At 37.3% G+C, this 12,996-nt stretch overlaps 2 protein-coding genes across 2 annotated transcripts; both read right to left on the bottom strand.

Annotated features, from left to right (window-relative positions):
- Positions 1 to 871: 871 nt before the first annotated feature.
- Positions 872 to 7,629, bottom strand: LOC149405394 (Translation initiation factor 2, small GTP-binding protein). The gene is made up of 9 exons (XM_089607137.1): positions 7,443 to 7,629; positions 7,117 to 7,161; positions 6,905 to 6,989; positions 6,696 to 6,765; positions 5,335 to 5,677; positions 3,705 to 4,184; positions 2,334 to 2,903; positions 2,103 to 2,252; positions 872 to 1,635 (listed from the first exon to the last, which is right to left on the bottom strand). Exons 2-9 carry the CDS (start codon positions 7,141 to 7,143, stop codon positions 1,204 to 1,206), a joined length of 2,157 nt encoding a protein of 718 aa, XP_089463263.1. The 5' UTR covers positions 7,144 to 7,161; positions 7,443 to 7,629; the 3' UTR covers positions 872 to 1,203.
- Positions 7,630 to 9,765: 2,136 nt separating this feature from the next.
- Positions 9,766 to 12,135, bottom strand: LOC149405393 (V-type proton ATPase subunit E3-like). Its single transcript, XM_089607136.1, has 6 exons — positions 11,861 to 12,135; positions 11,607 to 11,707; positions 11,092 to 11,260; positions 10,802 to 10,998; positions 10,345 to 10,444; positions 9,766 to 10,077 (listed from the first exon to the last, which is right to left on the bottom strand). The coding sequence occupies exons 1-6, from the start codon at positions 11,960 to 11,962 to the stop codon at positions 10,042 to 10,044; spliced, it is 705 nt and encodes a 234-aa protein (XP_089463262.1). The 5' UTR covers positions 11,963 to 12,135; the 3' UTR covers positions 9,766 to 10,041.
- Positions 12,136 to 12,996: the final 861 nt, after the last annotated feature.

The following is a 12,996-nucleotide window of genomic DNA, read 5'->3' as shown; positions in this document are numbered from 1 at the left end:
AAAAAAAAAACAGATCTTTTCTATAGGTAGGTGTTGCCTATCAATAATATCATTGGATTAATATGCATTCTCAAGTAGTTCATGGCATTCATTGAAATAACTAGCATTGAATGGCAATACCTCTGACAATTGTTAAGGTTGACTAGATATCTTATATCGTCCAAACGTGAATCGTTGATGGTCGTCTCACACCGATCTACAAGTTTTTTTTTTTGTCTGCGATTCATGTTTTCTTTAAAAATTCGATCTATATTGCATAATTTTAGAGAAAACTTTGAAAATCATCCAATTCAATATAAATCTCACACTATTCATAAGAAATTTGTTTGCATTGGTCAGAGGTTAACTGGCTAAACTGAATTTTCGTCTATAACAAAAAAAAAATTACCTGTATCAAAAATTTATATTCATTCGAATTAGACTAATGGAGGCGAACTGATTTTTCAGTTGTTTAGTATAGAGAAACGATATATAAACACTACATGAAATATCTTATAATTGAATGAAAGAGTAATTTTTTTTTTAATATACCTAAGTTGAATAAATGAGTTGACTAGGTCTCCCAAAAGCATAATCACTGCTCTTGATATTGCAATAATAAACTCTCATGTTATAATCGTTGAATTTCCGAATTTCACGACTTTTTTTCTTTCTTACTAACCAGAAAAATGACTGGTTAAAATGAATTTCAGCCAAAATTTCGATTAATTTGATCTTTGGTAAAATAAATAAAATAAAAAAGGCAAAACTTATATTAAAAGTTCATTTCAAATACGAAAAAGAAAGAAGCTAAAAAGCATAACAAAAGATGAATATTTTGATACGAATAAAAAAAAATTGAAGAATAGGGTTTAAAACAAATGAAAACCAAAACCAAAGTTCTTTAATTAGTGTCCTATTAGTTATTTCGAAGTTCAAAAACTGTGGAAACGTTACAATAAAATTTCCTCCTAGTGTCATTTTTCCTACTATGTTATAGTCTTACATCGTCGAAGCAAAATTTTTTGACAAAATAAATGCCATCAATAAATATGAGCAAAACAAGTAAGAGAAAACAAACATTCTCCCAAACTTCTTAAATAACACCCTTATTTATTTCTACTTATTTTTTCTTCTTCTAAGCTAAACCCAAACAAAAAAACACCAAAAATTGCAAGTATATATATGTGTGTGTGTGTGTATACGAGAATATCGACCGATCAATCAACAGTCGATCCGGACCGCCCCGCTCTCGGACGACACGAATTTCGGCTTCCGAACGACGACTTCGAGGGAGTGAATGACGTCGCCGACCCTAATGTCGTTCCATCCTCGGATCACGACGCCGCACTCGTTCCCGGTGGGGACCGATTCGACCTCGGATTTCTCTCTCTTGAGGGACCCGCACGGGGACTCGACGAGGACGTCTCCGCTGCGGAGGAGCCTCATCGTCGACCGGCTCGCCAGCTGGCCTCTGACGACCCGGCACCCGGCGATCTTGGTGTACCCTCCCTGGGACTTGCTCTTGTTCACTTCGAACAGAGCGATGACCTCAGCTTCTCCGGCCACGACGATCTCCGGCGTCCCCGGAGCTCTTTCCACGATCAGGTTTCCGACGTCTTCTAGGAGGTGGTATATCACCCGGTGCTGAAATATCTGAGGGATGATCGGAAAAAAAAAATAGAATGCATGTTAAATGCCTAAGTTTAATGGGTTTTTTTAGTAGAATTTGACAATTAAAAGGATTTTTTTTTTTTTAAATAAGGATAATATTCAAGTTTCACTTGTTAAGTGGTTGGGTGCACTAAACTAACATTATTTTGCTAAAATCATTGTCATTTGTCTTATTGAATAAGAGAATAAAAAGAAAGACAATATTTTTTTTTTTGACATGGGAGTAGCAAATCCTAGTCTTAGCAATAAATAAATTTCACACTTGTTAAGTGGCTAGTGCACTAAACTAAAGATTATTTTGCTAAAATCATTGTCATTTCTCTTACAATATAGGAGGAGGATAAAATTAAGACAATTATTTTTTTATTTTTTATTTTTTGGCATGAGAGTATCAAATCTTAGTCTCTGGAAAATAAATAAATATAAAAAAGAGAGAAGCTAGTCAATACCTTCACACCGGCTTTAGAGGCTTCCAAACTCAAGGAATTCGACGGGCTTTTTATGTTGAACCCGACGATGCAAGCACTGCACGCTTGCGCCAATTCCAAATCGCTCTGAGAAATGGGTCCGACTCCGACGTGTACCACATTCACAAATAGCTGCAAAAAGAAGGGGGGAAAAAAAACATTCATAACTAATTAAAAAAAAAAAAAAAAAAAATCACTCTCAAAAGCCCATACCTGCGGATTATTCAGAGTCTTCAAAGCATCGGTAACAGCCTGTACGGTCCCCTGAACGTCCCCTTTGACGATCACCGCGAGCTCGACCCGTTTCACCGCGTCCTCCGACGCGGCCGCCGCCAAATCCGAAACACCCTCCAACTCCTCGGCCCTCCTCATGATCCTCTCGCTCTCGAACTTCTGTTTCCTCGCCGAGCTCAGCATCTTCGCTCGCTCCTCCGACTCGACCACCGTGATCTCGTCCCCGGCCATGGGAAGCCCTTTCAGGCCCTCGATCTCGACCGGCATCGCCGGCGTCGCCTTCGCGGCCGCCTTCCCGGCCGCGTCCCTGATGGCCCTGATCTTCCCCCACTCGCAGCCCACGACGATGTGCTGACCGGAGACCAGAGTCCCGGCTCGGACTATCGCGGTCACCAACGGCCCTCTTCCGCGGTCCAACCGGGCCTCGACCACGTAGGCCTGAGCGATCCCGTCCACGCGGGCCCTCAGGTCCATCATCTCCGCTTGGAGGAGCAGAGACTCCTCGAGAACATCCAGCCCCGTCTTTGCCAGAGCAGAGACGTAAACCACCTGGACGTAAATAATTTTTCAGGTTAATTTGCTAAATAGCCAAGCTTTTGTAAATTTCGAGTAAATAGCCATCACAGTGATGTGGCATTGTTTGGACGTCTTTAGCATTCTATTTATGCCCATTGGAGTCTAATGGTTATTTACAATTGTTAACGAATATTTACAAGTATTATTGTCTTTTTGGCTTTGTTAATAAAATCTCGTGGCTATTTACTTAAAATTTACCAAAGGTTTGCTATATGACAAAACTTGAGTTTTCTTATGGCTATACATCTAGAGAGCCTTTTTTCATTCAATTGAATTAAATTATGCTCATTAACCGTTCGGTTTAAAAATTTCTGAGATTCATTTTCTTCATAGAAAATAGGAGGTAGAACAAAGATTTCTTTTTCGATTCAACCATGGAGTTGAATACCGCATTCATAAACTATTCTTAATCCAATCTATAGGATTTTCGATTCATAAACTATTCTTTATCCAATCTATAGGATTTTCGATTCAATAGAAAGGTTCAGTTAATTTTAACCATAAAAAAATGGGTTAAAAATTAAACCTTTATTGGTTCTACCTCTTATTTTCTATGAAGAAAATGAATCTCAGAATTTTTGAAACCGAACGGTTAATGAATACTTCATTCATAAACTTTTGTTCATCCAATATACAATAGAAAGGTTCAGTTAAGTCTAACCACAAAAACCAGTTAAAAATTAACCGAAATCAATTTACTCCAGTTTAATTTTCGGTATAAAAGAAAAGAAAAGAAAAAAAAGGATATAATTTAAACAAAGTTGGCATCTTTACCTGGACGTCGCCGCCCATGTCCTCGAGCAACAAACCCTCGGAGGCGAGCTGAATCTTGACCCTCTCGGGGTCAGCGGCGGGCTTGTCGCACTTGTTGATGGCGACGACGATGGGGACGTTGGCGGACTTGGCGTGGGCGATGGCCTCCAGCGTCTGGGGCATGACGCCGTCGTCGGCGGCCACCACGAGGACGACGATGTCTGTCACAGCGGCCCCGCGGGCCCGCATGGCGCTGAAGGCCGCGTGGCCGGGCGTGTCGAGGAACGTGATGGACGCTCCCGAGGGCATCGCCACCACGAACGCCCCGAGGTGTTGGGTGATCCCGCCGGCCTCTCTGGCGGCCACTGACGTCTGGCGAAGGGCGTCGAGGAGAGAGGTCTTCCCGTGGTCGACGTGGCCCATCACCGTCACCACCGGCGGGCGCGGGATTACTTCCGTGCCCTCGTTCGAGTGAAGCCTCCGTATTTTGACACCCACTTCCTGAAAATGAAAATTATAATTAACCAATTTCAAACTTTGATTTTAAGAAACTAGCCAACGTTTCGTTTATTTTAGTATATTAGCCATTTACCGTCATTTGCCAAAATTAATGTACGGAAATGCTAGGGACAATCATGTAAAATATTATTTGATTAATGAGGTTACGTCATCAAGTGTGGCTAGGGACAATCATGTAAAATATTATTGCAAATCTAACGTTTCAAGTGGCCTAGTCCTTACAAGTGTACATACCTTTTTCATGTATATGTTAAATTCAATAGAGAATCATTAGTATTTTTATAAGAAACGGAATAATGGATAGATATTTCAAGGACAGAGAAACGGGGCAAAAGCACCGCCAACACAACAACAAATCATAAGCCCCGTGAAGTCTTAAATCCAATAAAAATGCTTCTAATCTTTGTTTCATGTGCATAGGTACTTTGCTAGCATCAGTTCATGGAACCAAAAAAACTCGGCCCTTGTCATTCACAGTTTTCTCGATTCTACATCTTAGGGAGGATGCAAAATTACATTGGAATAATGGAGAGATATTTGAAGGACAGAAATGGGGTAAAATCACCACCACAACAGAAAATCATAAGCCCAATGAAGTCTTAAATCAGATTTAAAAAAATGATCCTAGTCTTTTTATCCTATAAGTAGGTACTATGCTAGCTTCAGTTCACGTAACTAAAAACTCGTTTTACTTCGAGTTATTTTGTAAAATTATGTAATCAGGTGCAATCACAATATGGTAACAAAATAATGCTGTTGGACATGGGATTTTCCTTCTTTTTTTAAAAAAATGCAGTAAATTAGTAAATTAGACCTTGTCGAAGATAGGTGTTTGTTGATATCCACAAGTTGATGAGACGCAGCTCTTAGAGCATTATTATAAAAGAAAATTAGTCTTTAATGGAGTGATATTCGTTACTCCTAAATTTGTTTTCAAATTCTGATAAAATTCTCCATTGAAACGAAAACATATATATAAATATATATGCATACACTAAATTTTATGTATATCATATTTAGTATGAAAATAGAGCTTATCATTATTAGTGCAGATACTGACCACTCATTCAAAGTTTGAAAATGTTAGCCCGTAGTCGGGATAACAATCAATGCATATAAAAGAGGGAATTACCATTGCTACGATTTCCAAAACGTCGGAGCTGAGAGGATCGAACTCGGACCCAACTGGTTCCCCGACGCTCGCGAGCGTGTTTTGCAGCGTGGATATCGGCTGCCCGGCGCGTTTGGAAAGCTCGGAAAGTGTCATGCCCTCGAAAATGTCTACCGTCTTACTTTGTCGAGACGCGATGATGGGCTTTGACTTTTGTTGAGGCTCGAGCGAAACAGTCGGCCTTTGGAGCCGTGGAGGCACGTATGGTTGTATTCCGTGCGGACGTTCCTTTCTCAAATATTTTCCTTTCGGTTGGTTACTATTCTTCACACTACCCCCAGAAACCCTCGGTTGCTGATAACACCTGACGAGTAAAATTTTCCACCGTCAATATAAGCTTGTATTATTATATATGTACATGAAGCCTATACACACACATGGAAAATGGCCTTCTAATTTGATTGGCTTCTTTAATTCTTTTTCGTTTTACTGATATATGGGAGACCAATTATGTGCTCTTTGACCAAACATGAACTCCCAGCAAAATTCAAACATGGATTCTTCCACCATAACTTAGATTTTATCGAGTAAGCAGACAATGTTCTACATGCCAATAATCCTTGTAAGAAAATGCATCTTATGACGGAGAGAAAGAAAAGACATGTTTATTATGTAAGAAAAGAGAGAATCATATTTTATTGTCTATTGTTTGATATTGAAAGGAAATTTGGATTGATGGTCATTTATTTATGCATTAATTACTTTTTCACTCTGTGTGTAATTCAAAAACCAACTCGTCCTCGACGAATATCCCCCATTATTAATTAATAATATTTCTCTGCTTCTTTAAAAAAAATATATATATATATATTGTATTAATTTATGAAGGCAAAATGGTCATTCAACATTTTTTTTTTTACAGAAGATTCATTTATTTCCTTCGTACAATCCCTCCATGTTTGGAGAGAAATGTTGGGCCTCCTATAGTTTTTTTCGCTCCGCCTTCTTTTCCTTCGTATTTCCTATGCTGCCAAATGTATGGATTTTCCTTCTTTTTTTTTTTAGATTCTCCCCACTCCTGTTTCCTCTTCTCCACAAACTAAGTGTAAATTATATTCCTCCACTTCAGACTCCTCAAACTGTTCATCAGCATGCTAGCAAATATAAACCACTATGATATTGTGACTCGAACTCCCAGCCCTAAAAAATTACAAGGTACTTGTTACCGAGTTAAGCTCTCTTGTCTTAGAATCTGGGGACTGGGATTACGATAACCTCCTAAACTTAATAGATAGTTAACTTTTATCCTACGGAATTGGCTTGAATATTTTTTTTGTTTTCAAGGCACATATAAATGAATTTGAACTGGATATACAACTTACCGGAACTGGACTTCTTTTGGTGAAACTTCCCAGTATTTCGAGCCATGCAATGTGGAGACTAAGGAGGTCTCTGGATAAAAAAAAATATTCCGAGTCGCAAACAATTATAATCTTCTAACACATAATTTATTACAAAGCCAATAACCAACTAGGGGTAAGAAAAAAAAATCCCAAAAAAAATCTAATGTTTAAGGCTCAAAATCTCGTACCTGATATGCCTCCGAGTAAAGACGAAAGCGATGAAGTAATCGATCCATCTCGACGTTTGGTGGTGATAAGAGCTCTGCCTAATCCCTGAGGAAAAAGAAGGAATCGGCATTCAAGCTTAAACAGTTTTTTATCACATGAAGCTGTGAACTATCATATCCTTATTCGGTATTCAGCGAAAGAGAATCAATCAAACAGAGACTAAAGAGCTTACCTTTCTCTCAAGAGCCCTCCAAGCCATTCATAAGCGTACCGAAACCTGGAATTAGGGCGTACGATTGCAGAGGGAGAAGGAAGAAAAAAAAAAGTGAGAAACTTGGAATCGTATAACTACAAAGCCCCAATTCAGCTGCGACAAAAGTTATAGATGATAAAAAAAAAAAAAAAAAAAAAAAAAAAAAAAATCAATACAGGACTAATGAGTAATCATTGCGCGAAGAAAGTGGTTCATAGGCGTGTAATAATCTGATTGCAAAGCAATTTCAGGCTCTGAAACGGCACAGCCAGAGAGAGAGAAGCTCGTGGTAGCAGAAGACTCACCTCCAAATAAATTAAGCGGCAAGCTTCGTAGAAACGGCCGTTCGGTTGCTGACGTGGCACTTTCGGAGTCGGCGGTGGTGGCGGCGATGAGCGGGGACGAGGCGGTGGCGAAGCTCTACGTTCTGCTGCAGATCGACTGCACTTCGCGTTTGAAGGAGAGTCCGAAGGGAAGGTTTGGGAGTTGTAATATTATGGGAAAAATGATATTTTTGTCCCTCGACTTTGTCACAAGTAACAAATTGGTCCATGAACAAAAAATTCTGCAGTTTTACCTTTTCATCATTATAATTGTATCATATTTGATCCTTATGTTACTGATATCGCCAAAATAAACGAGATTCGATCGTGTATTTATCATGTGTTGAAAAATAATGCTGTATTGATTATAACATGAGAGATTGATTCGAGAGAGATTAATTACTTACCGATGGTGGCGACAACGGTTTCATGAAAGCCAAACCGCCTCAGAAACACTACCGAATGGATTCGAATGTTGCGAATTCACGTTATTACCAATATATTTTTTTATTTTTTCCAACACGGTAGATACACGATCGAATTTCGTTTATTTTGGCGATATAAGTAACATAAGGACCAAATATGATACAATTACAATGACGAAGGGGTAAAACTGCAGATTTTTTTGTTCAGAGACCAATTTATTACTGGTGACAAAGTTGAGGGGCCAAAAATATCATTTTTCCTAATATTATATATATATATATATATATATATATATATATATATAATATCTCAAATAATTAACTTAAAACTTAATACTATCCAAGTATATTAAGCATAAAATACATCAATTCAATATATATTCTAAAATACATCAATTCAAATAAAACTAATACATTAAAAAAAATTAAACCTACTGCAATTAACCATACTACTACATAGATAATTAAAATAAAAATAACAAAGATATTAAAAAAAAAAATTAAATCAGTCACAATCAAGCCACAATACTACTACATAAACAATTGAAATAAAAATAACAAAGACATAAAAAAAAATGGAAAAACTTAAAGACACCCTTTCATAATTTCATGCTACTCGGACTTATATGAAGAAAAAAAATATTTCATGGGTTTTTTTTACATAAAAGACATATAAATTTGGTGATATGAAAAAAATAATTATAATTCTAAAAAAAATTAAAGTGGGAAAGAATATACCCAAAATATTTTTTAAGCAGATATAAAATATTGATGAGTTGGAGCTGTAAAACAATATTCTCTGATGTAAAAGATATATTTTGGATCAAAAATTTGCATCCGCATCGGAGATGCTCTCAAAAGGAAGATGTCAAAGCAGTTGTGCCAATTGTTGAGGATCAGATGATGAAGGATTATAAGAGTATGATGAGCAAGCATTTCCGACTTTGTGTTGAGCAAAATATTATCGATCTCATTTGGTGAGCAAGCCAAGCCTTACTTGTGTTGAAGAGTATGGCGAGCAAAGTCTCATTGTCTTTGGTATAGCGCTTAAATCTTCCCAACTTTGAACTTAAAAGAAGAAGACATGTCATACATAATAAGTTGAAACTCGAGCGACCAAGAAACACATCATAGTGTCACGTTTGAGTGAATGACAATGTCTCGATCAATAAGAACAAGACCGGGCTTTTGTTTCTTACACTTGGGGATCTCAAACTTTTCGAGATCACTGAGAACGTAATAAATAGTTTCGAGTATCAATTAGTGTAATCCATGTTTCGCACAAACACGGTTACACGGTCAGTGAGAAAACACCAAGCTAATTAAATTTCTATTAATCATTAAGATTCATAAACTATCATCTTTCCAGGTTAAAGAAAGAGAAAGCATGCAATACGTTCATTACACCTATGCTAAATCCAAACCATGATGATATCATGGAGGCAATGCATTCATGTTGAAAATGAATTAGAGGCAAATATACCATGGATTATATGCTAAAAGACTTTGCTCCAGCCGAATTATCTCGAGTCCACGAAGACGAGGACGAAGATGAAGAGGAAGAACCTCCCATGGATTTGCATCCTCGGGAAAAAAAATACATGTGAAACGGCTGTGAATATGTTTCAAAAATTTATTACCGAAGAGGCCGTCAAGATGTGTAGTAGTTGCGACTTTCGCATCAAATCTTCCCTCGTGTCACCAACACTTGGTCTATAAATCATTGCTAAATATACTATGCTAATTGATCATAGTCATTCGAATAATAGAAAGGAGACACAGGAGAATGGGTTTGAGTCCAAAACTAAAGTAACGTCGAGAAAATCCTTCGAAACATAAATGCTGAAAACGAATGATCAAATTGCAATCAACCCAAAAAATATGTAAAAGAATTCATTAAATTTTTTATTTATATCATGATTATTACGAATTGACTTACTCTATATCGCAGAGACGAGGAAAGCCAAAGCAAACATACAGCTCCCAGGGCATAGAGTTATTCATGAGTCGAGAAAAATCGGAATAGCACAAAAAGGCAAAACAAGCAGTTTTAAATTACATCTCACGGTCGTCCAGAGTCTCCAGACCATGACCAAGTTTTAAGAAACAGTAATAATTATATCTTCAAGCGACTCGCAATACAATCTCATCTTCCCTTATGCAACAACCAGACCGAAGAGCCTCTTCCTGATCTGCAATACATATCGATAAAGAAAAAAATTTAAATCCAAGACTATCGTTTCCGATACCTATCCCGATTTTGCAACAAAGCTTAAGAATCAAATCTAGTCACATTATTGCAATTACGTTCCATGGCTAAAATCCTACATCGTTGATATTTTTAGACCTCCTAGTTAGAAGTATATAACAGAAATCAGCATTGGATTAAGTTGTTAAGATATAGTAAGACACGAAGCTAAGACAAATCATTTATGAGAGAAAAGTTAGCACTTGGTTACCTCTGGAAGCTTTTTACGGAAGACCACATCCAAGCGTGCATCGAGGGAGTTCTCACACACAATCTTCCCATCTCGTGAAGCCAACACCACACCTCCAGAACTACACGGTATCGAGAAACAAATATCATAACATGTTTAGCGGCGATGCTAGATTATCAAATTAACTCAACACATTGTTATGGCCGTGATACGGGTTACTCGTAGGACTTTAGATACTAGAGAATATTATAATAAGTAAATTAGTAGGTTAAATTAGCGACTATAAAATAAGATGGACTATTAGAGAAGAGCATCATGAAAATCATACGAGAGACTCTTATTAGGAGCTCGTATTTCCTTCAGTTATATTTTTCATTAGCACAAATATACCAGTTCGAATCAGTTACGACATCATTGAATGATATAAAAAAAAAAAAGCACAATAAGTGACTCATAGATCAGAATACGTTGGAATTACCAGGAAAGAGCGTGAATGTTCTTCTCACTCGGTGCAGGTGGGAGATAAACTTTAGTGTCAACGAGAATCTCAGGCGGACTAATGTTCGTTTTCTCAGCATATTCCTCCGCAGCTGATTCCAGCACAGACTCGACCAAGCCTAGGTCAGCTTCACGGCAACGCAACAGCACAGCGGGTTCCTTTAGCCTGACCAAACTCTGCATCGACAAACCGGAATATCTCAGAACGAAAATAACCAAAATTGTGTGTTAGTAAAGTGTAGACTGAGGAATCAATTTAGCCCCACTGACCTGAACAATAAGGTCTCTGATAAGATGTTTGTAGTGGTTGTGAAGGCTCAGATGGTGATGGCTCACATTCAGAAGCTCCTTGGCTGCCGAGTCCTTCATGGCATTGACCACATCGTCTTGAGCTTGGAGAACCTTGATTCGCGAAGCGTTGAGTTGCATGGAATATTCACTGCAATATAGATGGTATTGTTCATAATTATGAGCGGAAGAAGAAGAAGAAGAAGAAGAAGAAAATGTTTGAGAAAATACATAAAGCATTCATCTTTATCGTAGTGTATCCATGTTTACTAAACCTGCTAGGGATTTTCACTGATCAGTAACTAAATCTACAATGTAACCCTGCCACGGTTGAATGACTAAACAAAACCCTTGAAATCATTGATTTTCGTCATTGATCAACTCTGTATTACGGATCAGATCTTCCAGTGGCGAGTTTCACAAAATTCGATGTCAGACCATACTAGTGTCCAAAAATCCCTACGAAAAAAATACAGGTAGACAAAAATTAAACTCACATCTTCCTCCGAACATCGACTTGCTTCTCCTTCCTCTCATACTCTTGCCGGATCTTCTTTTTCTCGGCTTCGACTAGCTGCAATTTCTCGATGTTGAACTCCTATAAAAACAAAAATCCACCAATCAAAAAAATTCACATTCAGTCGCGATCGAATTCCAAAAAGGTCAATTCGAAAAACTCAATTCCCACTACACTGAATCCGAACGAATACAGTCCACAAAGATCATTGAAAAAACAGTAATTGAGACTGACTTCTTCGGCGGAGACGGAGATCTCGTTGGCTTTTTCCTCGGCTTCCTGGCGGATGAACCGGACCATCTGCTGGATCTGCTTCGACACATCTGCGTCGTTCATTTTCGGACGATTTGATTGAGATTCGAAAGTTCGAAGATCGGAGATTGAGATGATGCGTGAGAGAGAGAGAGAGAGAGATGATTTCAGAGCCAAACAGATAGGAAGGGTTTATAACGAAACTTCCTCAGGCCCCAAAACGATTTATTATTGGGAGAACGATCACAATATTTTTTTTTTTTCCTGTTTTAATTTGTAATTTTATGAGGAAAACGACGCAATGGATAATGGATTAATTATGAAATTGCAACGTGAATTCCCATTTCTGTCATAACTATTTTACCACTAGCCCCCTAATAATTTGGTCTGACCTTATTAACTTTTGTTATTATATAAAACAAGCCGAATATCTCGCGGTTGTTACGGAATAATTAATATATTTTAGTCTGAATGAATAAATATGTAAAAATATGTCCAAAAAAATTTAGGTTTGAAAAAAATATATTTAAAATTTTTTGGAGATATTTTTATTTTTCTGATAAAAAAAATTCGAACGACTGAACACTACTTGTATTAGGGTGGTCCAATTTCTTTTTTTCTTTAAAAAAATAAAGTTTTTCAAAAGAAAAAAAAAACACAAAACACTATTCATTCAACAGCGCGAGTATACAATTTTCTTATACTTTATATATATAATAATAATGTGGGCAAAACTACACAAAAGATATATTATAAGCCCAGTAGCGAGTTGATTTCGATACATAATTAGCACATAATTAAAATTTAACTAAAATTGTTGTTCCCTAAAATATTGACATCTTATTACATCATATAGTAAAAGTTTCACGAGTGATGTTGATTGACAAAGTCAATCTATTATTAATTACAAGGTCGATGACAACTTGATCATAAAATGCATCGAAGTCTCTATATGAGTCAGCCTGATTGTATAGCCTCTTTCGAATGAATTAACAATGAAATATAATCTTAATAATATCAACACATACAATATAATTATCAGACAATTAAAATAAATTAATCAAATATTAACTCAACGTTTATTGTAGGGGTCGAATTTGACCTCTCCACTAGAAATA

Source organism: Urtica dioica, chromosome 2, assembly GCF_054948205.1.
Source record: "Urtica dioica subsp. dioica isolate 48M chromosome 2, U.dioica_male_clone48M_v1_H2, whole genome shotgun sequence".
NCBI lineage: Eukaryota > Viridiplantae > Streptophyta > Magnoliopsida > Rosales > Urticaceae > Urtica > Urtica dioica.
The sequence above is the reverse complement of the archived record's forward strand: the minus strand, read 5'-3'. Positions and strand labels throughout refer to the sequence as shown.